Raw genomic sequence first — 16502 nt, 5'->3', positions numbered from 1 at the left:
TTCTATTAAAGTTTCATTAAATATTAAGGAAAAAATATTGCAGCAAAAAATAATGGTAGGTGAAGATTCGTGGCAGGCTAGATGGCTGGAATTTGCAGGTTACTGCTTATTTCAGTGTCATAACAAATGTGTCAGCTATGTGACCATAATATATATAAAAAGCTCATTAATTCTTTATTTAATATGTCTGAATGCCCCAAAGTCACACTATAAGCTTGGTTGTTATAGTGAACTGTGAACTGATAGTTTTCAAATATTTTGGGACTGTTTTTATGGCAATGATAACATCTTGACTGAACCTTATAATGTGTTATTCATAGTCTTTTTATTTTTAATTTTTTAATGAATTTCTGGATGTTCAGATTTCACATCTTTGAGTGAGAGTAAATGTCTGTCTACAGTTCTCTCCAGCAGGTGACCTGATCTTTGAGGTTTACTTGGAAAAGAAAGAACCCGAAAACTGCTGTTTAATCAAGGTGAGTATGTGTGTGTTAAGAGACAGACCAAAGAGGGGTAATCAAAGAAGTCACTCATTTAATTGTGTGAGTAATTTTGTTTTATCAGCAGCAGAGGGAAGTTGCAGGTAATGGACTTAGAGATGCACTAAAAGCTGGTATCTGTAATCCGCTACAGTTACGTCAACAAAAAGTAATCAGATTACAGGTACATTTTGTAAAAAAATGGGAATTATATCAGGATTACAATTTTTTTTTACATTTAAAACCAAAGAAATTCATCTTTTGACATAGCACAATATAGACAGCTGCTTGATTATAGTTATAGTGGCTCACATGAGCAACCTCCTGGTGCATGCACAAATAAATTTTGCGCAAAGTTAATTTGGTAGAAATGAACACACATTGTTCTCTCAAATGCTTTTGTGATGTAATGTTACCTGCATCAGGGACAGGGACATCTTTTATTTATTTATTTTTATTAAAAGAAATCCAAATAATGTTTTTAAACCTGTAAAATAAGCTCTAAATAAAATTATTTTAGATCACATTGCATTTCTCTTGACTTTATTTATATACGTGACCTTGAAGTAATCCAAAAATAATTAGATGCTTGGGTTACATTACTGATGACATTTTTTATGAAGTAATTTGAAACTGTAACGGAATACATTTTTAAGGTAACCCTCTCCACCCCGGTTATGGGTTTGAATCCCACCTCCGTCCTGTGTGTGCGGAGTTTGCATGTTCTACCCGTGCTTCGGGAGTTTCCTCGTGGTACACCTGTTTCTTACCCCAGTCCAAAGACATGCGCTGTAGGCTGATTAGCATTTCCAGTACTGTCCTCAGTGTGTGTGCGATTGTGCCCTGCAGTGGGTTCGCACCCCATCCAGGGTGTCCTCCACCTTGTGCCACGATTTTCCTGGGATAGACTCCAGGCTCCCCGGCGACCCTGTGTAGGGTAAGCGGTATGGAAAATGGATGGATGTGTGTGTACGTGGAACATGATTTTATATTTTGGTTTTAACTTTGTGGGGACATTTGGCTAGGCCCCATGTAGAAAACGGTCTGTCCGTTCATTCATTCATTCATCTTCAGTAACTACTTTATCCTGCTCAGGGTCATGGTGGGTCTATAGCCTATCTTGGGAACAGTGGGTGTGAGGTGGCAATACACCCCCTGGGATGCCAGTCCATCACAGAGCACTATGCATACACATGTTCACAGCTAGTGCTAACAAAACAAAGCCAATCCACCTCCGTTTCTGGGAGGTGGTAGAAAATCAGAGGACTTGGAGGAAACCTACATGGACACGAGGAAAACATGCAAATCTCCAGACAGGATCTCAGGATCGAACTGGGGACACTGCAACTGTGAGGTGGCAATGCTGCCTGCTTCACCACTGTACAAAATTTAAAAAACAAAACAAAGAAGTCTAAAAATATTTGTTTTGGTTGTTGAGGTTCAGGTATAGGCATAGCAAAGTGTGTGTGTGTGTGTGTGTGTGTGTGTGTGTGTGTGTGTTTTGATGCAGATTCCAATGCAATTAAGATGGTAAATATTTAATGGGACATCATATTATGATGATGATGATAATGATGATAATGACACACTCTGTATTGTGTTAGATCTCTCCCACCATGTGCACTGATGAGCTGACTGACACTACTCTGGAGATGAAGGGCATACAGGCAGGCCAACATGACCTCTGGACCACATTTGAAGTCATCGAGACTGGGGAACTTGGTATGAAACACATGTGTACAGCAGCTCTATTTCTTGATTAACACCATATCACTTACAACCTATTAAAGTGCATGAACATATGACAGCACTCTGCTGTCTTGCAGCTGTAACGTTGCATGTTACATGAGTGCTCAGCCAGTTTATTAGAATCATTTCCTCTTGGTTAAAAAACTATTAACTGGCTTTGATGGGATTGGGGCTGTGGGGGAAAGAGGAGGTTCAGACTTGCCAATAGCATGCACCATGTTACCCCCTTTTGTCAATTAGGACCAGATAATAGATCTATTTTGCACTTGAGTGTGTTTTCTAATCAGACTCAGATTGGATGAGGATAATTGCAAATTTGCACTGTGTAATTATGTGTACATGGAGGCCAAAAAAACAGCATTTTAATTTGTAATAGATTTTTTTTTTTTAATAATGGAATTTGCTGATGACATTTTAGGGTTTGATTTAACTGATGTAAAAAAACAAAAAAAAACAAAACAACAACAACAAAAATCACCACCACCAGTCAAGGAGATTAATTTTGTGTAGACTGGAATTAAATTGTGAAAGATACCACCCCTAACATCTGGCCTGAAACACAAGTACAAAACACTTCACAACACCAAGAAGACAATGGCAAATTCAGAAATATGACAACAAAACTAAAAACACAATAGCAAATCATAAAATGCAAACAGTAAATCCTAAGTCCTTACGGAACATCATCTGCTTGTCGCTGATTGTTACACAGTGTATAACTATCACAGGGAAATGAAATTCTACTTTTTTAGTTTATCTAGTCAGCCTAGTGAAAATGGTTTAATGCAAAGTTACTTATGAGTCTTTCTTCTGAAAAGAACAATGAGAACAACAGATGAGCCAATCGACATGTGAATCTGGCATGACTGACAGTTGCACAGGTGCTTTGAAATTAACTGACCTCCTTGGAAGCTCCGCCCCTTCCTAAAATCTCACATAAATAGTAATCTCTTGTTTCCTCTCAATTTTCCTGCTTGAAAAATACACTGATGTGGTATCAAGGTAAATAGAGGAATGTTTGTACTTCAACATAGATTTGGCTGAGATAACATGTATTAGTGAACATTGGTTAACAATATTTATTAGGGATGCCACTGAAAATTTCGAAAGTGGCCTACAGAGAAGTGTCAAATTGAACAGTTTACACATAATGTTAACTTTAATGCTAAATATGTGGATAAAAATATTGCTTTCTCTCCTGCTCCTCACTCCTAGAAACCGGAGTGTGCGTATACAACGTTTTATGGTTACCACCATGAGCTTGAAGAAACATGCCGCGTTAAGATATAGATACTTGTTCTTATTAATTGCTAAACAGGAAGAAAGAACATAAACCTTTCTACTGTGAACTTTCCTCTTTCCTGCATGTAAACCAAACCCCCTTATTAATACCTTGAGAGTACCACCATATCATCACAGGATTTCATTTAGGCTCACATTTCCTCTTACTGTAAACATCCTCCACATATTCTTTATTCTAATATTTTGAGATACTGGATTTTTGATTTCCATGAGCTGTAAGCCGTAATCATCAAGATTAAAACAGAAAAAGGCTTGAAATATTTCGCTTTGTGTAATGAATCTAGAATATATGAAAGCTCCGCTTTTTAAATTAAATTACGGGGAAAAAATGAACTTTTCCATGATATTCAAATTTTTTGAGATGCACCTGTATATGAGCCTTCCCCAGATTGTTGCCACAAAATTGGAAGCACACAGTTATTTAGAATTTCTTTGTTTGCTGTTGCAATACGACTTCCCTGCACTAGAGCTAAGGGGCTTAGCCCAAACCTGCTCCAGAATGGAAATGCCCCTGAGCACAAAGCAATGTCCATGAAGACATGGTGTGCCCAAGGTTGGTGTGGAATCCCTAGTCTCATCTTTGGGATGAACTAGAACGCAGACTGTGCATCAGATCTCCTCGTCTGACCTCACTAGTTCTCTTGTGGCTGAATCAACAAATCCCCATAGCCACGCTCCATTATCTAATGGAAATCCTTCTCAGAAGACTAGAGATTATTATAGCAACAAAGTAGAGACCAACTCCATATTAATGGCCATGGTTTTGGAAAAGGATGTTCAACAAACACATATGGGTGTGATGGTCAGGTGTCCACATGCTTTTTGCCATATAGTGTAAAACGATTAAGCCACAGAACCTTATTAGCACTTGGTGATCATGCTGTATACTGCTACAGTGAAATATTATAGGTTTACATTTACATATACAGTGAGGGAAAAAAGTATTTGATCCCCTGCTGATTTTGTCCATTTGCCCACTGACAAAGAAATGATCAGTCTATAACTTTAATGGTAAATTTATTTGAACAGTGAGAGACAGAATAACAACAAGAAAATCCAGAAAAACGCATGTCAAAAATGTTATAAATTGATTTGCATTTTAATGAGGGAAATAAGTATTTGACCCCTCTGCAAAACATGACTTAGTACTTGGTTTAAAAACCCTTGTTGGCAATCACAGAGGTCAGACGTTTCTTGTAGTTGGCCACCAGGTTTGCACACATCTCAGGAGGGATTTTGTCCCACTCCTCTTTACAGATCTTCTCCAAGTCATTAAGGTTTCGAGGCTGACGTTTGGCAACTTGAACCTTCAGCTCCCTCCACAGATTTTCTATGGGATTAAGGTCTGGAGACTGGCTAGGCCACTCCAGGACCTTAATGAGCTTCTTCTTGAGCCACTCCTTTGTTGCCTTGGCCGTGTGTTTTGGGTCATTGTCATGCTGGAATACCCATCCACGACCCATTTTCAATGCCCTGGCTGAGGGAAGGAGGTTTTCACCCAAGATTTGACGGTACATGGCCCCGTCCATCGTCCCTTTGATGCGGTGAAGTTGTCCTGTCCCCTTAGCAGAGAAACACCCCCAAAGCATAATGTTTCCACCTCCATGTTTGACGGTGGGGATGGTGTTCCAGGGGTCATAGGCAGCATTCCTCCTCCTCCAAACACGGCGAGTTGAGTTGATGCCAAAGAGCTCCATTTTGGTCTCATCTGACCACAACATTTTCTCCCAGTTGTCCTCTGAATCATTCAGATGTTCACTGGCAAACTTCAGACGGGCATGTATATGTGCTTTCTTGAGCAGCGGACCTTGCGCGCGCTGCAGGATTTCAGTCCTTCACGGCGTAGTGTGTTACCAATTGTTTTCTTGGTGACTATGGTCCCAGCTGCCTTGAGATCATTGACAAGATCCTCCCGTGTAGTTCTGGGCTGATTCCTCACTGTTCTCATGATCAATGCAACTCCACGAGGTGAGATCTTGCATGGAGCCCCAGGCCGAGGGAGACTGACAGTTCTTTTGTGCTTCTTCCATTTGCGAATAATCGCACCAACTGTTGTCCCCTTCTCACCAAGCTGCTTGGCAATGGTCTTGTAGCCCATTCCAGACTTGTGTAGGTCTACAGTCTTGTCCCTGACATCCTTGGAGAGCTCTTTGGTCTTGGCCATGGTGGAGAGTTTGGAATCTGATTGATTGATTGCTTCTGTGGACAGGTGTCTTTTATACAGGTAACAAACTAATATTAGGAGCACTCCCTTTAAGAGTGTGCTCCTAATCTCAGCTCGTTACCTGTATAAAAGACACCTGGGAGCCAGAAATCTTTCTGATTGAGAGGGGGTCAAATACTTTTTTCCCTCATTAAAATGCAAATTAATTTATAAAATTTTTGACATGCGTTTTTTTGGATTTTTTTGTTGTTATTCTGTCTCTCACTGTTCAAATACAACTACCATTAAAATTATAGACTGATCATTTCTTTGTCAGTGGGCAAACGTACAAAATCAGCAGGGGATCAAATACTTTTTTCCCTCACTGTATTAAAAGTGACTTCCAAATAAGGAACGCTACAATGCAAGCACACAAGTGACCATAGGAGGATTTTGGGTTGTGCTCAAGGCCTCTACAGTGGCTACGTGGTGTTCCTGGGACTTGAACTTTTAGTCTTCCTTTCAGACTTTGAGCCACTGAGTCTCCAGTGAGTTTGTTGCACTCTCTCACTCATGTGTATGTATGTCTCTCAGAACGCCCTTTACACTACAAAGAGAAGATTCTGGAGCAGGTTTTACAGTGGTGCACGCTGGAAGATCCCAGCTCAGCTTTCCTGCTCATTAAAAAATTTCATGGATCTAAGATTTCTCATTCCAATTCAGGTACAGTAGTTGCATCTTTACCTCTTTTAAACATACAGCAAGGGACTATAGCTGCTTTTAGCTGTTTTCTGAGTGAAATGCCAGAGTCTAAATTGTTTCCCCTATATTGTTTCCACCATGGACCATAAGACATCATTTCTGCATGCAGATTTATTACAGGTTCAGTTTCCCTTGACTTGGGCATATTTTAGACAATTTATCATCATTTCCTGTACTACATGATCTAATTTCTTCTCTTTCTATTAAGTGAAACCTTTCACTACATTACAGCCACACTTATTTAGCGGTTGCTTTTGGCCGTCCTTCAGTTATTCCAAACACTCAGAGCCACATGCACATCTTGTACTGTAATAATCTATTATTGAACTACAGTTAATGTAATGTACAGCACTTTACACACAGTGTAATAGCACTTTGCCAAACGATATATTTAGTCATTGTATTGGCTGATTTCTAATGTTCTCATGGGTTAGAGTTTGCCAGAGCATATTAGCGCATGTGGACTTTTTTTTTCTTTTTTTTTTTCTTTTTTTTTTGTGGTGAAATATGGTTCATATCAAACATGTGGCTAATCCATCCATTATCCGAGTTATTTAGATCTATCTGTCTGTGTCTGCCTGTCTGTCTCTTAGAAGGGCAGAAGGACTTCATTAAAGGAGAGCAGCTGAAGTTCAAAGATGGCTCCTCCAAACTACTTTCTGGGAACAAGTTCCAGGACAAATACTTTGTACTGCGGGACAAGAAGCTACTGCTATATAAAGACGCAAAAGTATAAATTCTTTCTTTGACCCTCTTACTCATTCCCTACCCTCATTCCCTTACTCCCTCCCTTTCTCACTCTCTCCCTCCTTCCCTTACATACTCATTCACTCCCTCTCTGCCTCTCTCCCTTTATCACTGCTTCCCTCCCTTTCTCACTCCCTCCATCCCTTCATCCCTTACTCACTCCTTCCCTCCTTCCCTTACTCACTCACTCACACACTCACTCATTCCCTCTCTCCCTTACTCACTCCCTCCTTCCCCTTCTCGCTCCCTTACTCACTCACTCACACACTCATTCATTCCCTCTCGCCCTTATTCACTCCCTCTCTCCTTCCCTTACTCACTCACTCACTCACTCCCAATCTCCCTTGTTCACTCCCTCCCTCCTTCATTTACTCACTCACTCACACACTCATTCTTTCCCTCTGTCCCTTATTCACTCCCTCCCTCCTTCCCTTACTCACTGACACACTCACATACTCCCTCCTTCTTTTTCTCTCTCACTTACTCACTCCCTTCCTCCTTCCCTTACTCACTCACTCACTCACTCCATTATTCACTTCCTCCCTCCCTCCATAACTCACTCACTCACCCACTCAATTCCTCCCTCCCTTTTCTCCCTTACTTACTCCCTCCCTCCTTCCCTTACACACTCACTCACTCACTCCATCCCTCCCTTACTCACTCACACACTCACTCTCTCCATTATTCACTCCCACCCTCCCTCCCTTCCTCCCCCCATGTACTCACTCAATTGCTCACTCACTCAATTTATCTGTCTGTTTTTCTTCCATGCCCTCTCTGACCTACTGACTCCCTGACTCGCTCACTCGCTCGCATTCCCTGTATCTCAATTTATTTCCTCTGTGTTTCTGTATGAAGCTTTCTTTCTTTCTTTTTTCTTCCTTCCTTCCTTCCTATATGCCCTCCCTGTCCTACGCTCGCACACTCTTTTTAATTATCACGTTATTGCACTCCAGATCCAGGCAGATCAGGTTGATGGAGCGCTTAGTGCCTGTAGCAGTGTTGTAGTACCTCAGTTTGATCATGATCATGATCAGCAGCTTCACCCACTTCCTCTGTTTGCCTCTTTTCTAATTCCCATACATTAGTAACAGCAGTGCCTGCTGTCCCTAAGATCAGCTAGTGATTAAAAGTAGGATGAAATTAGCTGCTCCATGCTGGTTGGTTGGCCCACTTGTGGTATATTGTTAAGGGGGAATAAAACACTGGTTTCTCCATTTTGAAATGTGGTGCATCGCTGTGTCTCATTTGCCTGGAATGAACACGGTGATTAAAACCGCTCTACTTTTGTAAATTGTGCTTTGTTTTGTTTGTGTGTGATTTTTTTTTTTGCGCCATGCGCATTCTGGTGTACTCTCCCTCTGGGGCTCCTACAGCTCAAGCTGACACAAAGACTTGCAGAGAGAGCAATGTTTGTTAATAATTGATATTTGAAGGAAGATAGTGTTTGTGTGGGTGTAGGGAAGCAGGTAAAGACATTTTAAAAGTAGGCTGTTCTCTTCTTAATTAGTATATGTCAGAATGTTCTTCTAATTACTGAGTAAAGAAGGTGCAAATCAGCTGTGAAGCAGAAATTTAATTGATATTCTGATGCTTTTGTTTTTCAAGTTTCTTGAGCAAATGAGTGGGCAAAAGGTTTCTGTGTGAGAGAGTGAGAGAGCTCTTTTTTTTATCATTGTGCTCTTCTCTGTCTGGGATCTGTTGTTCATTAAGTGTGAAATACATACCTTCTGGGCAACATTACAGTATTGTTGGCATATGCTAGTTTAAACAAGGCCCTTGGGCCTGTTACTGCTGCTGTATATAGGATAGCAGTGTTATTTTCCTCATTTCAACCAAATGAACATGGGTAGATAAAAAAATAAAACATAGATAGCTCCGCAAAGTCACTTATGCCGACTGCAAGTCTGATTAAATTACAACACTTGTCACAGTGATGGTTTGGGAAAATATGATGGTGTCATTTTCACTGCCATCTCCTCAAGCAAGATGATTTTATTTTCTACCAGGTATAATCAACAAAGTATACTAAAGCAATATCAAGTTATGGACAAATTATATAACGGCACTTCAGTGTATAAGATGTTCTAATGGTGCATGAGTGTAGATGTGTTATGAATCACATTTCTGACTTTTCGGGGTCAAATTAGTGTGATGGTAATGTCACGTGTAATCCTTTCCTCAGAGTGCTAAACCAGAGAGAGAGGTTCCTGTGGAGTCAGTGAAATGCTACATAGGGATAAGAAAAAAGCTGAAACCAACAAGCAAGTAAGCATCTTTATTTATGCATTCTTATAATTATCCTATAGTACACCACAGTAAAAATAGTAATATATTTTTAGTGGTGATTATTTGACAAATAAACTCGCTGAACTCGCTAAGAAGTGTATCTGTTAAAAAACAAAAATGTTCTTATATTTAACAATGTATTTTTATGCAAAATAAATGGGACTCAGGGTGCACGATGGCTTAGTGGTTAGCACGTTCGCCTCACACCTCCAGGGTTGGGGTTTCAATTGCCACCGTGGCCCTGTGTGTGCGGAGTTTGAATGTTTCCTCCGGGTACTCCGGTTTCCTCCCCCAGTGACATGCATTAACATGCAGTGACATGCATGGTAGGCTAATTGGCATGTCCAAATTGTCTGTAGTGTATGAATGGGTGTGTGAGTGTGTATGTGATTGTGTGCCCTGCGATGGACTGGCTCTCTGTCCAGGGTGTACCCTGCCTTGTGCCCGATGCTCCCTGGGATAGGCTCCAGGTTTCCCCGTGACCCTGAAAAAGGATAAAGCGGTATAGAAGATGGATGGATGGATGGATAAATGGGGCTCAAAAGTCAGAGAATTAAATGCATTAGTCAAAATTAATTTTGCCATCCAAAACACGCATTAATATTTCTGAAAATCTGATTGATTAAGATTGATTCAAAAGAATTTTTGTGTGAGCCTCTGTCCTCATTAATATCACTTGGAGACCACTGCTGTCTCCGATGCTTGTGCCAAAGATTTGTTAGTTCGCATTTTTACCCCAGAGGAACGATTCGTGAGGCTTCCCAAAACCACATTTAAATCTCACAATAGCAGAATTGATCAAATGTAATTGAGTTTTAACACGTACAAATGATCCATTTTGTCCTCTCCTGCTGGGAACATTGCAGCATTAAATTTATTTTATTTTAATCATATTTATTTGATAGTTTTCAGAAATCCATCTATGAAGGTTCGCTGATAACGGTGTGTCTGGAATTATAACACGTTTCACTTTCATATAGGATGGGAAAAGACCGGTGCAACTGAACGGGCATGGAGGGATTAAAGGGAATATTGATCCAAGGCATATTCAGTGGAGTTGAATGTGAACGTGAAAAGCACTGCGTGTTTTCAAACAGCAATGATTCACAGATTCTCAAGAATAAGCTTGCTTGAAACACAATGAAAGACTGAAATCTGTGTTAAATCCGTGTTGTCCGTCAATGGAAAGAAACAACAGAGAATTTCTAAATCAAAAAGGCAGTTCAAGTTCAAATTTGCCTCAAACCATTTAGAAGATTTTCCTGTGTATTGTTTTTAATTGTGATAAATGTTTCATATCCAGCTATATGTCTAGGGTTTATCATAATAAGAGCCATTGGTTAACTCCAGACCATATATTCTTTTATGTTTTGCTTATGAGCTTCAGCTTTGGCTCAGTGTTTTATCTTTTGTTCATGAGTGGAAAAATTCCTCTAAAACTGTCTTAAACCTTTCAATAGGCAAAAGTGGAACCAAGTTGGCATTTTGTGACATCTCATAGTTGTTCAAAAATTCAACAAAACATCGCAAGTTAAACAAAGAACAGTGCGTAAGGTTGTATGCTCTGTACCCCCTCTGTGCCCTGTCCGTCGGCTAGAGAGCACAAAGTGGTTTTGTACACAGAATATCACAGAGTTCCTGTACATTTTGAATCCATTAGTATCATGTGCTGAAATATTGCCAAAGAGCAAAGAGCATGGAGGCCTTCCTTTAGCCCAAGCTTTTATTCCTCCCACCAGCTCTTTAAACCGCATTTAGGCCGCAGTAAAGGAAGCTAAGCTGAATTTTACGGTTGCTTAGTGCTTAAGCAGTCCTCTGGGGGTCAAGTTCTGTGACTGTTGGAAAGAGTTGAGAATAGACTTAAATCGATATGTGGGCCTCAGTGAAATACTGCGAGGGTCAAGGTTTATGTGTTATTTTCCAACACACTCAATCTCGCTCTCTGATTCTCAACAGTTGGGGTTTCACAGTTTACACGCAAAAACAGCAATGGTAAGAGCAATTAATTTTGGACTAATTGAACAGTCAATGATAAGAAGATGAATGTAGATGCTGTGTTGTATATGTTCTGTATTATATTTATAACCTGCTATTGACTAGTTTTCATTTAGAAAACATCTGCAGTTTTATTAAGCCATATATTCTCTATGAGGTATCTCTGCTGTGAGGGGAAAGATTCACAGCTGGACTGGGTTACAGCCATTATCAAAAGTAAGGTAAGTTCATTAAGAGACTCTTAAACTTCTAAGGAAAATACGTTCGCTCTTTTCGCCTTCATGCAAACTTAAGTGACCAAAAGCTGGTCATTTTTCAATGAAGCAGTTTCCTTTCTGTGAAACAGGAGGAAGAAAGGGATTGGTACATGAACAAAGAGAAAGTTTTGAGGTCATTCTCTGGCTGCATAAATCACATTATCCTGAAAAGTCTTTTAGCAGAAATAAGGTCATGTAGACTGCCACAATCGCACCAGCTCCATCACACTCTGCTCTCCACAGCTGAGTGCAGCTACTGACCAGAGACCTGACTCAGCTCCGTGTGCATTAATAATAGAAACATAGGGCATACACTGGCACAGGAAGATTTAGACGTTGCCCCTTTCTCTACCCTAGTACTTCTGTCTTATCTGCCTTCCTCGCTTCTCTTAACTTTATTAAAAAAAGCTTTTGTCCATTGTCCTCTTTGTCCCAACGTGGCAATACAGAATTAAAAAAAAATAAAGAGCTCTTAATCACTTTCTAGGAAGTGTACAGCAGATTTCTGGTAAAGGAAGGATCGAGACAGGGAGAAAACGACAGAAGGAGGATGAGCTGTGCTTTGTTTTTTTTTCATACTTTTTTAAGCACATCTGTTTTGTGTGCTGGAGCAAACCCAGCAAGTAGATTAATTGATACTCTCAGACTCTCTCTTACTCTATTTTACAAACTCGCAGTCCCAAAGGTATGGTTACCATAGCAATAGCAGAGGAACTGTGGATAGGTAAGAGTACAGGTAGATGAGTCCTTCCGTTGCTAAAATGAGGATGAACGTGCCAAGAACAGGATCAGAGGCCGCTGAGTCACACAGAAAAGTACGAGCTGTCTCAGCAAGCGGGAGGCGGGCGTGCTGGTTGCTCAGGTAGCAGTGCAAAATGTTCCAGCACATTTGTTCTGACATCCTTAAGGTCTAAAGTAGTTGTTGTTGTGGTAGTTTTTTAAACCGAAGAGTTTTAGTGTGTTTAAAGATATAGAAGAGTTTGGAATTTTTAGCATTCTGTGTTTTTCATATACCCTACACATATCATAATACACAGTCATAATACTTTCCACCAATCTGAACAGCTGTGTTAGGAACCTGACAAAAATGTCTCAATTGAAGAGAAAGAACAGAGAGTGCATCTCCACAGCATGAGAAGCCTGGGTGATGAGCAAATATTTGCAAGCTCCAACGAACCAGTAATGTTTTCCAATTCTCTGTTAAGACACCGCAAATGGGGTAGAGACAGACTTTGAAAATGCTGTGGAGCATCTGGTAGGTTTTAGTACTGAGATTTCCACCTTTCACCTTCCTTCCGCTCCCCTTTTTGTATCAGCTAATAGTCAAGTGAGTTATGACTCATTAATCATCATTGTAGCACCAATTAAATAGGTTATTTAACTCTGATTATCAGAGACATTATTTCATAACTCACTGTAATTGCTACGCATTTCCAGCAGTGTGTTTTGTTTGCACCTGCTGATGGCGTCCCAAATTATTAAATGGTTGTGCTGTGTTTAGAGACTGTTCTCTGGGACCTTAATGAGACGACTCAAATTTTCCCAAAAATACAAACACTAACTTTTTCTTAACATGTCTTCAGGACTCATTGTGTCAAACATCCAACCATAATGTGGTTTGACAGTGTGAAGTGCATGAAAGGGCATGAAATTTCCAAGGCCATGAAATTTTCAAGGCCATGAAGACACCAGAACGTTGTAGCTCTTTATATCTTTGAAAATGGACACTTTAAAGTAAAAGCATCAAACATATATTTTAGTATTCTCCCTGCACTTACACCTAATTGATGAGGCATTTAAATAAGGAAAAAAGTGACAATGAAAAGAATGCTTCCCTCATTCATATTTTGTTAAAGAAAGTAAAGTTAATTAATTAAACTAGATGTGACAAGCCAGTGCCTTCTCATTTATATATAACAGGGCTAATTAAAGGCAAAATTCAGCCAGAATGACCATATTAATCTTTTATAATTGGCATGTGGATTTCTTTTATCTACATGGTCTATTTTCACTATAAAAAATACTAAGTACTGAACTTACACTATAAGTATGACTTTTGTGCTATAATGTCTTTTTTTGTTTGTTTGTATAGAATCATGGAGACTTCTGGCCTACATGCAAAGAAAAGAGCAAATCCTCAGATCAACAGAGCAGCAGAGAGCATGCATCTGCTCGCCTGAGTTCAGAGATTGAAGCAGCCAAACACAGCAAGGAGGTCAGGATCAAAAAAACCTCCACACTGGCTTAAAGCCTATAGAGTTAGATACACAGCTTTTATCTTTTAGTTCATAAACTTATTACATTTTTCTCCCTATGTATCTACATAATATAATGGAAAAAGTCTAAGAACCCAAAGATTGAGCTCATGCTTGACCATTCTCTTTACTTTCATTTACAGGACAACAAGATGGTGCCCCTGAATGTCACTTTTGACAAGGTGAAGTCAAAAAACTTAAACGAGGCTGATAGTTTGCATAGAATGGCAATGCTGGAGACCTGTTTAAAGCATAAAAACCAAAAAGGGGATTCAATACTAGGACCAACTTTGGCCTCCAGTGGAAGAAATCCATCGTCAGACAAAATGGCTGTCGAAGGATCCCTACAGACTCGGTGTAGACCTATACCTCATCCAGATTCTGCTAACCAGACCAAATCTCAGCAGAAAAAAGCAAGCATTGGATGCAGTACAGGACAATTGCCTCAGAGTCTTCTCAATGAACTGAGCACCGTTCTCAACCAAACAGGACGCACACTCAGAGAAGAAAGCTGACCGCTTACAAGCAAAAAAACAAGGCTAGAGTAAAGAGGCGGAAAGTCTTGCAAGTGGCATTCCAGGGGTTGAGAGAGCTCTCAGCTCTCAGGAAGACCTTTTGAAAAGCAAAACAAAGTTATAAATAATGTAAAAATTTATATATTGTGCAGTCTACGTGGCACACACCAAAGCTTTTCTCTGTTTGAACTTCACTGACCTTAAAAGAACACCTAACTGCAACCATTCAACCAATACTATTGTACAGTGGTATGTAATGTAAAGGGCTCTGGTATAGATCTATAGGTCAAACATCAGTAGGAGTATGTGGTTGTACTGTATATGCTTGAGTGTACAGATATATATATATATATATATATATATATATATATATATATATATATATATATATATATATATATATATATATATATTTTTTTTTGCCAATTTTGACCACAGTCAAACTAGCCTTCTGTCCACAGGCCATGCTGCAATGCACCAGATAATGGAGGATATTTAGTAAAGCACAGAGTTCATTATACAAATTAAAAAATAATTAACCTCACCCACAGGTAAGTAATTTTAGGCTACTTTTAGACAGGCTCTATAAAAAATGCAAGGCAATTATTTAAATTCTGCTTGATTTTCTGTATTTAATTTAGATGCTTATTGAGGTCTAGTGGAGGTCAGTCCACACAATCCTTTGATGTAAAAACATTGCCCAATTTAAAGTTTGTTATGTATAGATAGTATTTAGAATGAATGTGGCCTTTTAAGAAAAGTCCTTTCCCTTTCCTCCAGTGTTAATGTTTCCTAAACTGTCAACAGAAGCATACCCTGTTCTGCTGTGCTGCTGTAATATCCCAGGAGACTAAGTCACCCAAAGCCGTTAAATAATGAATCTTTTCCTGAGAGGGTCCACGTAGGCTTTTGTTGTCCGGTTTGCTTTAAATATTTAGCAACATTTTATTATGCATCATGTAGCGGCTGCCTTTATTTGATGTTCTTTAAAAGTATTCTCAGCGTGCACTTGTGCCTTTTTTCACAATGTGTAATGTATTAATGTAAAACAATTTCTGACATTGTATAAATAAATAACGCTAAAAATAAATGTTTCTTTTACATGTTTCTTTGGAAGGTTATGTCTTGGATTGTTTTTTTATTGTTATTTTTTATTTATTTTATTATAAATTGAGTAATTTTTTTTTAAATGGCTCATACACTAAGTTGCCAGTTTATTAAGTACTGTGGTGCTGCACGGTTTGTAAACCCTTTAGACTTTTCTATATTTCTGCATAAATATGACCTAAAACATCAGCTTTTCACACAAGTCCTAAAAGTAGACAAAAAGATCCCAATTAATGAGACAAATATATTATACTTGTTCATTTATTTATTGAGGAAAATGATCCAATATTAAATATGTGAGTGACAAAAGTATGTGAACCTCTAGGATTATCAGTTTATATTGAAGGTAAAATTAGAGTCAGGTGTTCTCAATCAATGGGATGACAGTCAGGTGTGAGTGAGCACCCTGCTTTATTTAAAGATCAGGGATTTATTAAAGTCTGATCTTCACAACACAAATTTGTGGAAGTATCATGACACGAATAAAGGAGAAAGGAATTTCCGAGGACCTCAGAAAAAGAGTTGTTGATGCACATCAGGCTGGAAAAGATTACAAAATCATCTTTAAAGAGTTTGGACTCCACCAATCCACAGTCAGCTAGATTCAAGACCATTGTTACCCTCCCCAGGATTAGTCAACCAACAAATATCACTCCAAAAGCAAGACATGTACTGTAATAGTCCATGAGGTCATAAAGAAATCCAGGGTGACTTCTGAGCAACTAAAGGCCACCCTCACATTTGGCTAATGTTAATATTCATGAGTCCACCATCAGGAGAAGACTGAACAACAAAGGTGTTTGCTTGTCTGAAGATCACATTGGATAATTTCCCTCAATACACAAGTGACCAAGTATAATATTTTGTCTCATTTGTTTAACTGGGTTCTCTTGATCTACTTT

At 39.2% G+C, this 16502-nt stretch overlaps 1 protein-coding gene across 2 annotated transcripts in view; it reads left to right on the top strand.

Annotated features, from left to right (window-relative positions):
* arap2 (ArfGAP with RhoGAP domain, ankyrin repeat and PH domain 2) overlaps positions 1 to 15600 on the top strand; it is an 88249-nt gene extending 72649 nt beyond the window's left edge. Inside the window, exons 25-33 of one of the 2 annotated variants that reach the window (XM_017472612.3) lie at positions 402 to 476; positions 2084 to 2201; positions 6268 to 6396; positions 7029 to 7165; positions 9368 to 9450; positions 11428 to 11463; positions 11624 to 11687; positions 13816 to 13938; positions 14122 to 15600. In XM_017472612.3, coding sequence (XP_017328101.1) covers positions 402 to 476; positions 2084 to 2201; positions 6268 to 6396; positions 7029 to 7165; positions 9368 to 9450; positions 11428 to 11463; positions 11624 to 11687; positions 13816 to 13938; positions 14122 to 14493 — 1137 coding nt within the window. In that variant the 3' untranslated portion in view covers positions 14494 to 15600. Of the gene's footprint in view, positions 1 to 401; positions 477 to 2083; positions 2202 to 6267; positions 6397 to 7028; positions 7166 to 9367; positions 9451 to 11427; positions 11464 to 11571; positions 11688 to 13815; positions 13940 to 14121 lie in introns of those variants that run through there. The other variant, XM_017472613.3, reaches the window with a different exon arrangement.
* Positions 15601 to 16502: the final 902 nt, after the last annotated feature.

This window comes from Ictalurus punctatus, chromosome 7 (genome assembly GCF_001660625.3).
Source record: "Ictalurus punctatus breed USDA103 chromosome 7, Coco_2.0, whole genome shotgun sequence".
NCBI lineage: Eukaryota > Metazoa > Chordata > Actinopteri > Siluriformes > Ictaluridae > Ictalurus > Ictalurus punctatus.
The sequence above is the reverse complement of the archived record's forward strand: the minus strand, read 5'-3'. Positions and strand labels throughout refer to the sequence as shown.